Below are 15,619 nucleotides of genomic sequence, written 5' to 3'. Positions count from 1 at the left end.
AAGATCTCTCTAAAAATCACCATACCCCAGAGTATCTCTCTTACATTGCCATACTTCAGCTAGATAAATTTATTTTAATGCTGAAGTAGTTAATAGATACTAGAAAATCTTTTAGTTGCAATGAATATCAATTTTGTAATGCTCGTTCCACTGCTCTTATTAGACCATGCTCCTTTATTATTTTTAGTTCCTAGTAATATTCATCATTTCAACATAAAAAACCCCAGAATTTTCAGGATCATAAGAAACAAATTTAAAATTGAAAACAAGTTAGAATTGCAATCTGAATATTGAGAACGACTCTTCAAATTAATATTCTTAGCGATCTGAAGCCTTAGATTATTAGCATACATATTAGCTGATTCAGACAGGCACACACATACTCTTCTCTTCCCTCCACCCCATTTCCTTACATTAACAGCTAATGCACACAGCTGGTATTGTTCTAATGTGATGATTTCATGGTAACAAGGTTCCTGTGCCAGCTTCACAACAGCACTAGCAGCAGCCAGCCTCAGACGAGACATATCGGGTTTACTGAAAAACAAGCACAGAGGTAGATGGGTTAAATTAGTTGAAAATTATTTAATTATCTGAGTCATGGAATCACATCCCTAAAGTTTGAAACAATTTTTCTCCATCATGCTGAAAAATGGCTCAGGTGGAACAGGGAGGAATTTGCATGGCCTTTGCTTTCTATATGAAAAATAATTATATAAATAATTAGTAATAACTGAATAACTGAAAAGTAAAATTAGAAGCTTGTAAATTAATACTTCTCATGGAATCTCTACCCATCTAGAAGTTTATATAGTACCTCTGCTAACCTTGTGTTATTTGTTGTATGAAAGGGATTAGTTTCCAGATTCAGGACAGCATAATCACAGCCTACTTAGGGTACACCTATACACTTGGGCACGTTTTCCCCAAGAGAATTAATGTCCTTTCTGATTTCCTCAAAGAGTTTCACATAAGGAAATGGTTCCAGTTTGCCTTATCGTAATGCCTATGTATTAGCGGATGTAGCACAATATGCATCATGTCCTCTTATATATACTAGGGCTAATGAAATCTCAGTATAAGGGCTAAAGCATTTCTTCTCCTATGAAGCCAGATAAAGGGATCTGGTGAGTCAAACCATTTATCTCTCAATATTTTAGGACTGCCAGTAATTGGTTTACATGCTCCTCTAAGTAGGCATTTGCTATTTTCTAAATATGGTTGGATTTTTGGTACATCGGGTGATACTATATTGACAAAGAGATCATAATAGTATCAAATAGTTTCCTCATCTTATCTTTGCAAATTGGTATTGACCCAATCTATATAAACTTAACCAGCAGTGCACAGAAGCCAGAATAAGATCAGGGTCCAACTATGTTAGAGATTATACAAACACATGGTAAGAGACAGTCCCAGCCCTTAAGAATTCACAATCTGAATTAAAACAAGCCACAAGTGACTGTAATAAGCAAATGAATTAAAGAATGGGGGGGGGAGGGGGAAGGGCCATGGGGATGAGGCTAACAGCAATCATACATGGGGTATTATACTGGAGAAGGCATTGTAAACAGAAATATGAGGATTTAAGAAAGGGGATCTGATATAAGCCATATATTTGAAACTGCAGCAAAGTGAGACCAAATGGGTAGATAAATTGTGGAACTGGAGTACTCAGTCTTAATTTTGTGAAGTGCTCTGTTGTACATAATCTAAAGACACGTCTTGAAAGCACTTGTAAAAATCAGTGGCTTTTAAACGTCAATGTGAACTGACATTTTCTCTCACTGCACAGACTAATATTTAAGTATGTCAAAAAGAAATCTTCTTCTGAATGCACAGCATGTAAATGAAAGTTGTCTAACCCTTTAAACTTCTTCCAAGTCACATGGAGCTAAAGGATTCCTCTGAACAAAACAAACTCTTTGGCAGTATTGGGTATCAAGCTGGAGCCTGGAGGCAGGATTATTCCTGAATCTATAAAGCAATGGCAGCCACTGAATGGTATATTTTTCTTTCATCCAACTGTTGGTTTTCCCCTGCTAGTTTCATTTTTCTGTAGGTCTTCATTCTAGATCAATGTGGATGGCATGGCCATCAATATTCTTATTTCCAAAATGCAGTTTTATGATAGGACTTTTGGAACCTACTGCCAGTCAGATCTCCAGCCCCACTGAAGTACTCTTCAAATAGATTCTTGCCCTAGTATCAATATTCTTAACAGCTATTTGCAGCAGCTGGTGTCCTGTGGTACTGCAATATCCTAGTGCTCTTTTCACAAATACTTAAGCAATACTGTAGTTTTACATTTCATGCTTTCTTTAGATCAAAATAAAAACAGCGTGGTGTGGCAGCTTTAACTTAAATTGTTTTAGTTTAGACTATTTCAATTAAGTCTCAAGCTTTTCTAAAGAAATATTTAAATTTCAAGGATATCATCATCAAGGTGAATAAGCCAAAAATATGTCATCTGTACACGTGCTAACATTGTATGCATAAAGGAGTACAGTTGCTATGTAGAAGATTTACCTGGAAGCTAAAAAAAGCACTGAAGCCAACTATCCAAAGAAACCATCTCTGAGAGAAATATCTTAGCAGTTGCAGTCTACCAAGTTTCTTCAGCCAACTGCCCCAGGGTTTAAATGGGAGATGGCTAGTGCCAAAGTGTTTTCCATGTGGTGCTCTGACTGGAACCCAGTTTATACCTACATATGACAAAGTCTGGACTTGGCGACTTTCAAAGCATGCTGCAAGGCCCATTTCCCTAAATTGTCCGTAAAGAAGTGGGGCTGTATAGGTGTATAAGTGAGAAGAAGGGGGATAGAAATCTTATTTATGGTGGATGGGAGATTCTCTTTCCAAGATAGGGACATTCTTGAGGAAGGCGGCTGATGAGGAAACCGACCTCAGTCGCGGAGTGTATGCATATTCTGGATGGATATTGTGAATCTGATAGCCGTGTTTGATACAGTTAGAGACCCATCTGGAGAGCCACTGGGATGATATTACTGTGCCTTTAGACCTATTTGCAATAGAAAGAAAGAAAACTTAAGAGATTTCCTAAAAGCCTTTGTCCTGTCCAGGTAGAAGGCCACAGCTCTCTTAATACCTAGCATGTGAAGAATGGCCTCTCTGTTATTGTGGTGAGGCTTAACATAAAATGTCGGGAGGTGAATCGGTTGATTTATGTGAAAAGATGAGGTCACTTTGGATATGACCTTTGGGTGTAGCCTGAGTAACCTTTTTGTGAAAGAAGACTAATAGGGGGGTGTGCCCATAAGCACCGTCATCTCCCCTATTCTCCTTGCCGAGGTGAGGGCAACTAGAAATGCGGTCTTCATTGACCGGTTTGTGAGTGAACAGGTGGCCATAGGTTCAAAGACCAGTCCAGTCAGGCTCTTTAAAACTAAGTTCAGGGCCCATGTTGAGATGGGATATATGGGTTGGGGAAAGAGGTTTGCTATGCCCTTCAGGAACCTTTTTGTATGAGGTGTGAGAAAACAGAGTATCCTTCTGTTTGTTGATGGAAAGTCACTAGGGCCGCCAGTTTACTTTGAGTGAACTGAGAGAGAGCCTTGACTTATTGAGCATCCGTATGTAGTCTAACACCGCAGGGAGAGTAACAGATGCCAGGGTAACATGGGGAAATAGTTCCACCCGTGCAATGACCCATCCACCCCCAGTCTCCACCCAAGCCCAAGCCAACTGCATCCAGCCCACAAACCAACTCCAATTCAGCAGTCTCCCACCGGAGCCTGCCCCTGAAGGCCCCCCATTGAAGAATAGCCACGCCCAGGTCTGCAATCAAGCGACCAGAGAGACCGAAGTGCTCCCCGACCGGCCCCCGAATGCCACAATTCCCGACATCCGATTTGCACTTTTCCCCATGTTGTTTCTCCCCCCCCCGCACTGTTCCTCAGACATTCTTGTCAACTGCTGGAAATGGCCCACCTTGATTATCACCACAAAAGGTTTTCTTCCTCCCCCATCCCTTCCTGCTGGTAATAGCTCATCTTAAGTGATCACCCTCCTTACAGTGTGTATGATAAAACCCATTGTTTCATGTTCTCTGAGTGTCTATATAAATCTCTCCATTGTATTTTCCACTGAATGCATCCGATGAAGTGAGCTGTAGCTCACGAAAGCTTATGCTCAAATAAATTTGTTAGTCTCTAAGGTGCCACAAGTACTCCTTTTCATGTCTGTCTTGACCGGGTGGAAGCAATCAGTATGTCGTCTGCTTTTTCTCTTTTTATTTTTAAGAGCAGAGGGAACGAGCGAAGCCATATAGAAAGCCCTCATCCCATGGAAGAAAGAGAGCATCCCCTAACAAGTGCTGTCCAAAGCCTGTCCTGGAGCAGTAACATGGGCATTTCTTGTTCAGGTAAGTGTCAAAGAAGTCTATCATCAGTGTCCCTCATTGACAGAATATGCTGTGAAATACTGCTGGGCTCATTTCCCACTTGAGGTCATGGGAGAACTTGCAACTGAGACGGTCTGCTGTTGTGTTCTCCACTCCCGGTAGACAGGCCGCTGATATTACAAAATTGTGGGAAATGCACCTGTTCCATGGTTTTAGTGCTTTTGCGCAGAGGGCGGATGATCTGCATCCCACTGGATGATTTATGCAGTACATGCATGCAATGTTGTCTATCATGACTTTCATGTGTGTACCTCTGATCAGTGGAAGAAAGCAAGCACAAACATTCCTGACTGCTCTGAGTTCAAGGAGGTTGATGTGGAGAGTTGCGTCTGCGGGTGACCATTTGCTGAGAGTCATGAGGTTGTTGAGATGGGCACTCTATGAGGGATATATCCATAGTGAGAAGTGTCGGGGGAAATGGGGGAACTGTGTAAACGGGAGCCCTGTGCAAATGTCTGCTGGGTCTTTCCACCAATCCAGGGAGTGTTTGACCCTAGAGGCATAGAGAAAGGTGTGTTTAAACAGTCTTTGTTTGGCTTGAAAATCGAGGTGAACCACATCTACAGGCACCTCATGTGAAGTCTGGCATGAGATATTACGAACATGCCAGCCACCATGTGCCCCAGAAACTGGAGGCAATGTCTTGTCAATGTTTGAGAGCTGGTTTGCACTGTCTCTAAAAGCATTGTCAGGCTGTGAAATCTGTGCTGTGGAAGGAGCGCCCTTGCTTGCAGTGAGTAGAGATGGGCCCCTACAAATTCCAAGCATTGTATTGAAGTTAGGGGCGGTTTTTGGACATTGATTTGTAGACCCGGTTTCATAAATAGGTCCATAGTTCCATAGGTGGTCCGTAGAGCTTCTTCAAAGGAGCAGGCCCTGAAGAGACAGTTGTCTAAGTATGGGTAGATGATGATCCTGAGTATGTAGGTGGGATAGCATTATGGAGAGGACCTTGGAGAATACTGTGGGAGCCAATGAGAGGCCAAAAGGGAGTACTCTGAACTGGTAATGGTCCTGACCCAAAGTAAATTGGAGGAATCATCTGTGAGACAGCAGAACTGATATGTGGAAATACGTGCCCTGGAGAGTGAGGCCGAGAACCAATCTCCCATTCCAAAGATTGAACAGGGATGCTACTTATGCGACCACATTGAATTTTTGAGCCTTGATGTATTTGTTCAATGCTCCAAGGTCTCGTATGGGTCTCCCACTTCCCCTTTTCCTGGGGATCAGAAAATATTGAGAGAAAAACCCTTTTCCCCAGAGATGAAGTGGTTCTATAGCTCCCAGGCAGAGGAGATGATTTATCTCCTGTTGTAACAGTCTCTTTTGAGAAGGGTCCCTGAAGAGGGATAGGGAAGGGAAGTGGGGGGAAGGAGAGAGGTGAAGTGGACCAAATACCCATGGGAGTTCATTTCCTAAACCCCTCTGCTGGATGTTGTGTGTTCCCACTTGGGGCAGAACAGAATAATGCAGCATCCAAAGGGATGCGAGGAGTTGGAAAGTGGCAGCTGTTGTTGAAGGGAGAGATCTCCTGGTGTCTTGACCAAGGCATCAAAACTGATGTTTTGAGGTAGAAGATTGCAATGCTGAGGATTGAGGGCCTGATGGTTTGTGCCTCTGAAACTTGGAGCTTTTTAATCTGTGATTCGTAATAGTGTTGTGGTGTGAACTGTGGTGTACACAGTTTGTGATTAAGGGGAGGTTTTAGACAGTCTGAACCTCCTTCAGGAAACCTGAAATATGCAACCACAAAGTTCATCACATCACGACTGTCGATGTGGCTGATACAGCAGTCCGTCCCATCTGAAGTGCTGTCTGGAGCATTATTTTGGCCACTGACTACCCCTCATTGATAATGGCTTGGAATTGTTCTCATCATGACTTCACTTGATTATGAATAAAGGCATTGAATTTGGCATGGTTCATATTGTCATATCTTGCTGCTAAGGCCTGGTAGTTTGCAATTATGAATTGCAAAGTAGCAGAAGAGTAGGCCTGCCTCCCAAATAAGTCAAGGTGCTTTCAATCCCAATCATAAGAGGTGGATTTGGAATGATGTTAGCGGCCACAGAAGTTCACTGCGTCAATCACAATGGAATTAGGCACAGGGTGAGAGAAAAGAAATTCCATGTCCTGGGGGTGTATGTGGGTGGGTACACACATTACTTTTTATCAGCCCTTTTACGTGTCGGTGTGGCCAATGCTGACATTTGCCATATGAGTTAGCTGGATCCAAAAAGGCCTTGTTGATAGGGAGGGCTATCCTCAAGGAGGAGGATGTATGTAAAATATCTAGCAGCTTATTGTGACTGTGTTACCTCCTCTACTGGTATTTGCCACCCTCTTCGTAAGGTCTTGGAAGAGCTTAAAATTGTCTGCCACAGATAACGAAGGGGGCATAATCATCTCTTCTGGTGTAAGATCCTCTTCTAGTCCCACTTCCTGCTCCTCCAAGATCTCCTCAGGAGGTTCTGAGGCGCTAGATGCGGTGGTTGTGGTAGAATGCCTCAGAGGCTCTCAGTGCATGACACCAGACACCCGGAAAGGCATGATGCCTAGAGGCCACCCATGAATCCCAGTAGGGCCACTGGGAAAGTCATGGGAGGCTGAGCCCATGGATGGTCATGGTAGCAAGAAGTAGGAGGAGTGATGAAAGAGAACCTCCTCCTGGTCACTGTCCAAATCTCCACTGAAAAGTGGTGGAGCTGATATGGAAACTGGAGGTGCACAGCTCAGTGCTGGTGGTGAGCCCTAAGCCCGAGATTTGCTCAGTACCAGGGCTGTGGTACCAAGTAGAGGAGACTCTGGTGCCTCAGATACCGTAAGGTCCTTAGAGAATCTAAACTCCTGTGGTGCCACAGTAATATCTACCATCAGTGGTTGTTGGTGTTGAGTTGCTGGTGCCAAAGGGACTGGAGACCGCAGCAAGCGGTCTGATAATGGCTGCCTTGCAGTTGCCTATGCCGGGGGCTTCTGTACTGGAGCTGTCTGCCCAGAGATGATACAGTCTACGTCCCTGTCCCTGACCAGCAGTACCGCTGCTTTGGTACCTGGGCCCACAGGGTTCTCAGGCTTACCAAAGGTGTCTATTGCAGAGGTTCCACCCAATCTGTGAGTACTGTGTTTACATGCCTTTGATACCAAGGAGACTGAATGTGCTGGGTGGCAGCTGGGCTCCCAGTGGGGGTGGGGGGCGAGGAGCTGAGAGCCTGGGTTGCAGCTTGGCTCCCAGCAGGGAGCTCAGTGCTGAGTGAGAACCCGGGCTCTCAGCCACCAACATTGCACCTGTTAAGTGGATGCAAGCGCTCCTGGTGAAGGCACAGACAGAAGGAGGGTAGTGGGGACATGGAAAACCACAGTAATTACTGAAGTGGCTGTTTGTCGACTTAAGTCTACTTAAATTTGTAGTGTAGGCATGCCCTAGGAAAAGAATAAAAGCACTAAAAACCAGATAACATCACATTTCTGAATAAGTAAAGTATCTGTGAACAGACTGCTAATCACTCCATCTCTAGTCAGGGGCGGCTGAAAAGGAACTGAGTGTGATTCTCCCCTCAAGGCAGAGCAGGAGGACATGAGCATGCATGTGGGGCCGAACACGGCTACAAAGATTTCTGATCAGAAGCGCAGGAATGCACATACGCCTAAAGTGGAGCACACACAGGGACACTACTCGAAGAAGAATTACTACTACTTAATTCCTTCATGGACCGACTTCTATTTATGGGTCTTGTGATAGTATTTAAATGTAACAGTATTATGATTATTTACAAGTTATACTGAAATGGAATTCTCAGCTTGAGTGCAGTAACTATAAAGTTAATGCATAACTACAAAATGCTCTATTTTGCAATTCCCTACCCTCTGGACTGGTTTGGTGTTTGATTTGCATAATGATTGTACAGTCATTTGAGTATATACCAAACATGGAAATCTCTTTATTTTGACTATTGTAATCCCTCTCTTCTCCCCACTGATTTCTGTAAACAGAATTTTCAACATTTGCCAAGAACAATGATGGTGAACTCAGCTCCTCACTTGTGCTTGAAGGAAGATTAAGAAATTTACACAAAAATAAACATTAGCAGTCAACGCAAATGGGCTAACAGCCAGATGAAACAAATTGTTAAAAAGCTAATCTTGTTTACTTATTTCCCTCCTCCTCTTCATCCCTATCTCCCTTCATAAAAGGCAGAGTGCCTTCGACTAGCAATAAAGTGCAATTGTACTGTCCAAATAGATGGTTTCACTTAATTGCCGATGGTATACCTAATTTTTCCCTGTTCTGTCAAGTCTCCATCACTGTGCAATATTGTTGTTAGCAATCTCAGAGTAGAGGTTCCTGATTTACTGTGGTTATTCTTCATTCCTAGCAACCATCGAACCATCATCTTCATGGCCTGGATCTGAAAGAAATGTTCACAAGTAATAAGTTAATTACACTCTGCAAACAAAATTTTGAAATAATCTGTATAGTAGCCTAATCATTTAGCAATATAATCTTCTCAAATGCTTTAATTAGGTAGAGAACATATTCCTCACAAGCATGTGAAACATGCATTCATCATCATTGCAACATGCATAGTTTCTAAAATTTCTGAAATGTAAATAAACCTTACTAGTTTTCACGAAATAAAGCAATTTTTCATTGAAAGGTACAACAACAAAATTATACAACATTTACTATTGTAAGTAAACATCTGCTACAGAACATGGATAATCCAAGTCTTCCACCACAAACATTCACATCCGCTGTCCTGTGATACCACAATATTTTTTTTGAAATACATGATGAAAGTATTACTATTAAACTTTGGAACTCACAGGACAACCAATATAAATAATCCAATCACCATTTATTTTGTTTTTATGCATATGAAGAGCAGAATTAATATCTTATTTGTGCACAAAGATCTAAGATGTTGAGCAGATTCCCACACTGTTGTCCCTCTTGCTGCTCCTATGACTTTACTATAATTTTCCCCTTTCCTCCCTCACTACATATTTAGTCCTCTGTTAAAATCACCTTTTTTTATACCTACCTGTGGGATTTTGTCACCAGCCCCCTTTGAACCTAGTTTAAAGACCTCATCCCTAGATTGGTGAGTCAGTGTGTGAAGATATTCTTCCCCTTCTTGGTCAGATGGATCCCATCTCTTCCCAGGAGTCCTGTTCAGAACAGGACCCCATGGTCAAAGAAGCCAAAGCCCTTCTATAGGCAACATCTGTGCAGCCATGCGTTTATCTCCATGATGCACGTGACCCTGCCTTGGCCCTTACCCTCAACCAGAAGGATGGACTGGACTGCCACCTTTGCTCCCAAATCCTTCACCCTCACTCCCAGAGCCCTGTAGTCCTGCTGATCTACTGAGGATCATACATGGCAGTATAATCAGCATCCATGTGGGTGAACAGCATGGGATTGTGATCAGAGGAACAGATGAACAAATAAACAAATTTGTTAGTCTCTAAGGTGCCACAAGTACTCCTTTTCTTTTTGCAGATACAGACTAACACGGCTGCTACTCTGAAACCTGTCAAGATGAGCCTCAGCATCCTTTCTATAACATCTTCAATTTGGGCTCTAGGCAGACAGCACACCTCCTGGGATATCATGTCTACTGTCTGAGACGACAAGCAGCCAGCCTCCTCCCCACAAAGCACCCAGTTCTCCTTCTTCCCCTGGTGCTCCTGTAGTCATCTGTGAGCTCGCTAGCATACTCCATCTTGGATGTCTCCATGTGGATCCTGTCAATGATGCTCCTGTTACGTCTGTAGATGAGAAGCCTCCTCCTGCAGCTCTCTTGCATGCTTTCTAAGGGGCTACACCAGTGGTTCTCAAACTTTTGTTCTGGTAACTCCTTTCACATAGCAAGCCTCTTAGTGCGACCCCGTCCTTATAAATTAAAAAAATGTTTTTATACATTTAACATTATAAATGCTGGTTTCAAAGTGGGGTTTGGGGTGGAGGCTGACAGCTCGCAACCCCCCCATGTAATAACATCACGACCCCCTTAGGGGTCCCAACCTCCAGTTTGAGAACCCCTCGGCTACACCAACAGATACCTCTCACTGAAATAAATTTACATTAAGGGAATGGAGTCTCTTGCCCTCACTACTATTGTGAGGTTTTTGGTAAAATACAGATAGGTGGGCTCTTTGGTTCAAGTGAAAATTGGAAGGAACCTTGGGAATAAGCCTGGGATGTAATCTCAGGTAAACTGTCTCTGTGAAACATCATATAAGGTGGGGGAACTATGACGGCCCCAAGTTCACTCACTCTCCTGGCCAATGTACTAACAGTTAGGACGACTACCTTCACTGTTAAGTGTAAAGGGTAGCAGGAAGCCAAGGACTTGAATGGCAGGTTTATAAGTGCTGATAACACAGAGTTCAGGTCCCATGCAGGCCTGGGTTTTAATACCAGCAGGAATGTTCTGATAATGCCTTTTAGAAACTTTATTGTTGTGGAGTGGCTGAAAACTGGAAGATAAAAAATATTAATAGCTGTTAAATATACCTGTAGTGAACTGACAGATAGGCCTGATGAGTTCAAGGAGAGTAGATACTCCAGGATAAGAGGAATCCTAGACTCCTCCCGAATCCTGCTGACACCACAAAGAGAACCCCTTTCACTTGGCAGTATAGCACCTCCTTGTAGATGATTTCCTAATATCGAGAAAGATAGATTGACCCTCCTCTGAGCAAGACTTAGCCTGCTTTTTGGATGGGCAACAGAGCAAGGGATCAGATGGATGGATACAAAGTTGGGGTGGCTGGTGCTGCCTCCGTTTTGCAACACTAAACCCAGAAATGGCTGTAGGTAAAATGCAAGGGTGAGAGGCCATCTGCAAGATCATCATGAACCCGTACTGCCTCAGTCCCCATAGTGCTATTAGAATTACTGCTGCCTAGTCCTGCTTGATCTTCTGGAGGATGCAAAGGAGCAGGGGGGATAGGAGGGAAGGCATACATCAGTGGGTCTGACCACTACACTATGAAAACATCCCCTCTGGGCGTCCCAAGTGCAGTAGGCCAGGTATTTCCTGTTTTTCTGGGTTGCAGAGAGATCCCAATATGGAAATCTGCACTGTCAAAAAATATGCTGGATCACTGAAATGTGGGGCTCTCACTTGTGATCCTTGTGAAAATGCCCGCTGAGGCTGGCTGCTAGGGAGTTCATTTCTCCCAGTAACTGCACATCAGAGAGGGTGATCAGTTGTTGGATGCACCAGTTCCAGATTTTGATACCTTGAACCCGGAGCTGAATGGTCATCCAGGTGCACTCCCTATCCCAGTAGTGGGGTATCCATCATAAGCGTCTTCATGGGTGGGGCTGGAACAAAGGGAATGCCTACGCAGACATTGGCATTTGTCTCCCAGCATGTGAGTGATGTCAGAATGCCATGAGGAAGTGAGACCCATTTGTCCAGGGAGTCTGTGCTCAGAGCTACACATTCCTCAGTCATCCCCATAGGTGAAGGGGGTCATATAGGTGCAAGAGGCCACGTGGGCTAGCATGTCCAGACTATCATTGCGGCTATGTTTAAGTTGAGATATTAGATCTCATCATGAGGAATCTGTCCTGAGATAAGTATGCCCTGTCTGCAATCGAGTCCAGATTCATTCCAATAAATTACCTCTTGTGGGGTTAAAGTGGACTCTTCTCGATTTACCTGAAGTCCCAAGGAGTGACGCAGGTCAAGTAAGGAGGTGATTGCTGCTTGTACCTTCTGATACGACTGTCCCATGAGCAGCCAGTCTAAGTAGGGAAATATTAGGCTGCCCTGTAATTGCAAGTAAGCTGCTTATCATAGGCATCACTTTTGTAAAGGCCCTCTGGGGTGTCAAGAAGCCAAAGAAGAGCGCACTCTATAATGCGGGGCCCATTGTAAAGGAAATACTGTGTGAATGTCTATATGAAAATACGTGTCCCTCAAAACAAGAACTACAAGCCACACTTTCACTGAGGGAGGGGATTACTGCAGCCAGGGTAGTCATTCTGAATCTTCAATGGAGGATGAAGATATTCGTCTGTCGGAGGTCCACGATGGGTCTCCAGGCCCTTTCTTTTGGGGGATTAGAAAGTATTTGGAGTAAAGACCCTTCTCCCTCTGTTGGAGCGGTATGAGCTTCTACTGTCTCCAGCTGAGCCAGGGAATCCAGCTCTTGTCTGAGAATTCTTTTCCGAGAGGGGTCCCTGAACAGGGAGAGAAAAAGGGTGATTTGGAGAAGGGGCAGAAAGGAATCTGTTTCTGTAGCCACTTGAGATGATGTCTAGGACCCATTTATCCGATAGGATGTGCTGCCACATTGGGATGAAATGAGCCAGGTGGCCAATGAATGGGGTGGGGAAAACTGATTCTGCAGGGACTGGTTGACAGCTCGAGTGACCCATTAAAATGCCTATTTGGTAGGGGGCGGGGACTGATGAAAAGATGGTGGTATCCTCTCATCTCCTCAGAGGCTCACAGAAAGGCTAAGGAGCCTCTATAAGGCAGTGGCTTAGAAAATTGTCTACAAGGTGCTGGGGTGATAAGTCCAAGAAGCAGAAGGTGTGACAAGAATTCTTGAGGGAATGAAGAAATTCATCAGTCCTCAAGGGCTTCACTCCTATCTCCTTTATTTTAGATGATGGGATGACCATCAGCAATGGAATAGTTAATGTTGGCATAACAGTGTCATCACTGTCCCTTACAGAGATCACACTGCAATGAGATTAAAAGGGAACAGGCGAGTTCACCTCTCCTAGTCACTGCTTCAGTCTGCCTGACAAACCTGACATTGGTTATACTTGGTTCATATTTGAAAGGTTCTCTCTGTAGCTATGGGGCCTACAAATCTCCTTATTTAAAAAAAAATGAAAGCTTACATTCTGCAAACATTTCAGTACATTAGAAGAGCCACAGAAATATATCATGCAGGCCAGATACATCCTGTGAGACATGTTTGACACCTCTAGTGTAGAGAATGCAGCACAATACACTGAAACGGTGGGTTACATATGCATGTATATTTCATAAATAAGCACAGAAAGGACAAAGATATAGAAAGTTATTTCTGAGAGAAAGTGTGGCCAGGTAGATAGAATTTTAACCTGCCATAGTAGAGAACTAGGTTCTATTCCCAGCTTATGTAAACTGTCACAATGAGGCATTACTTAATAATAAAAGCTGTGAAAAAAGAAGTCTTAAAATGTTAAAGGTTTTAGGTGAGCTGACATCATCAAGCAGAGAACCAGGAACACAAGCCACAGGAGTGAAATGGCACTAAAAAGCAAACAAAAATGTTAGAATACATAAGGAATGGCAAAGAAAATACTTCTGAAGATATTAAAATATCATCATCAAAATATATGTCCACTTTGGGAATCTTTGCATCTTCTTCTGAAGCATTTTGTACAGACTGATCACTTTCAGAGACGGAATACTGGCCTAGATGGAACATTGGTATAATCTGCAATGGGAATTCCTGTCTAGCCCATGTATATTTAGCTTAATAACATAATTCCACCTCATAGTTAGTATTGCACTACAGAGTTGTGTAAATGCTTACAATTTGGTGGCTGCATAAATATTGTATAGATTAAGGGTTCCCAAATTGTGGTATGTGTACCACTGGTGATGCATGAGATTGCTGGAATGGTATTCTGTAACAGGATAGTCTGTCCCCTTTAAGGGATAGTGGGGTCTGGGGCTAGTCAACTTTTATTCTATGACATGACCCATTTAGGTATACCCAACAGGTATTCAAGGGAATAGAAAACTAGCTGAGGAATAAGAGCCAAGCTATTAATAAAGTAGCTACCTCGTTAACATGATCAACCCCAGCTGCTAGTTGACTCCCAGTACAGGAGATAGGGCAGACAGCCTGGAGAGCAGAAATCCAGAAAAGTATCAAGTCAGCAGAATAGGATGAGATGGGAACAAGAACCAGAAGGGAGACATGTGAGCTAGGGAAGCCAGTCTGAATCACAGGCCTTCCTCAAGAAAGATGCATGTGGGGCCCTTGAACCAAGGTAAAAAGTGTGAAACACCAAGGGATGCTTTGTGGAGCAAGACTAGAACCTGGATACTGGTGGGCCGGGGAAGCCCGCTTGAATCATGGCAGAGCCCCATGAAGGAGACCTGTGGAATCCCAAGAGGAAGGAGTTGTGAGTCCAAGCCTATTCTGACAAAATTCTTATTTTATTAAACCAAACTTCTTTAGTTTTAAAAAGATCACAGGGCAGACATCTGAAGGAAACAGAGAAAAGAATGACAATTATTAATGGCAGCTTTAGAAATTCTGGGCATCTTTAGGTATACAGGTATTATTAATTCACAATTATTATGCTGTTAAATATACACCAAGAAAAAGTTTTAAGAACTACTTACTTTGACAAGTGTTTCAGGCGAAACTTCCTCATCTGGAACCCAAAGTTTTGTTGTCTTTTTCCCAGGAAGCTAAATAAAATTTTACATCTTGTTATGTTTAGTTTATTATACTATTACTATTATTAATAGGATACTATATTATTAGTAAAGACTACTATAATCTTATTTGCTTCTGTCTGCTTTTAAAGACAAACAAGCATTCACTGGTTAACTATATGGCTTTTGTAATGCTAATACACGTATTCACTATTGACACAACCAGTTTAATCATACTGAAAGATTTTTTTATTTTTTTTTTACTGATTTCATTTTTCTATTTCCTAAGAGAAAGCAATTGCTTTAAAATATAAGCCAAACAAAGTTAAATTCTTGCATTTACAGATCTGCTAACTATTTCAAAATTTGAATAAAGCCTTCGTAAAGTGTCAAGTTATTGGCCCAAGCACAAGAGAGGAAATCCTGACCCAGCTTGAAATCAACCACAAAAATCCCATAGACTAAAATGGAGCCAGGATTTCACCAAGTGGATTAAATATCTTTAAGTATTAGACAGTCACTTGCTGTGATCCATGAAAGGAAAACGTATTCTACACATTATCTGGGGGGTGGGGAGAAGCCCTCTTACCCCCCTTTTTATTGCATAAATTTCCAGTCAAGTTAAAAAAAAAATACATGCCAAAACACCAAAATATCTCGAGATGTATACAGACAAGTGGAAACATACATGCTACTAATTTTTATAAAACTATCCTAATTTTCTATTTCCTGAATATCTTACTAAAGAAAAAAAGACAATTTCTCAAAGGCGGCACAAATA

The 15,619-nt window shown here is 42.7% G+C and overlaps 1 protein-coding gene across 2 annotated transcripts in view; it reads right to left on the bottom strand.

Annotated features, from left to right (window-relative positions):
- PDS5B (PDS5 cohesin associated factor B) overlaps window positions 1–15,619 on the bottom strand; it is a 260,336-nt gene that overhangs the window by 47,252 nt on the left and 197,465 nt on the right. For both annotated transcript variants that reach the window (XM_038410765.2, XM_038410755.2), the window contains exons 22-24: window positions 14,803–14,871; window positions 8,696–8,832; window positions 414–537 (exon numbers count right to left, since the gene is read on the bottom strand). In XM_038410765.2, coding sequence (XP_038266693.1) covers window positions 414–537; window positions 8,696–8,832; window positions 14,803–14,871 — 330 coding nt within the window. The remainder of the gene's footprint in view (window positions 1–413; window positions 538–8,695; window positions 8,833–14,802; window positions 14,872–15,619) is intronic.

The sequence above is a fragment of the Dermochelys coriacea genome, chromosome 1, assembly GCF_009764565.3.
Source record: "Dermochelys coriacea isolate rDerCor1 chromosome 1, rDerCor1.pri.v4, whole genome shotgun sequence".
Taxonomy (NCBI): Eukaryota; Metazoa; Chordata; order Testudines; family Dermochelyidae; genus Dermochelys; species Dermochelys coriacea.
This window is presented reverse-complemented; position numbering and strand designations above follow the sequence as displayed.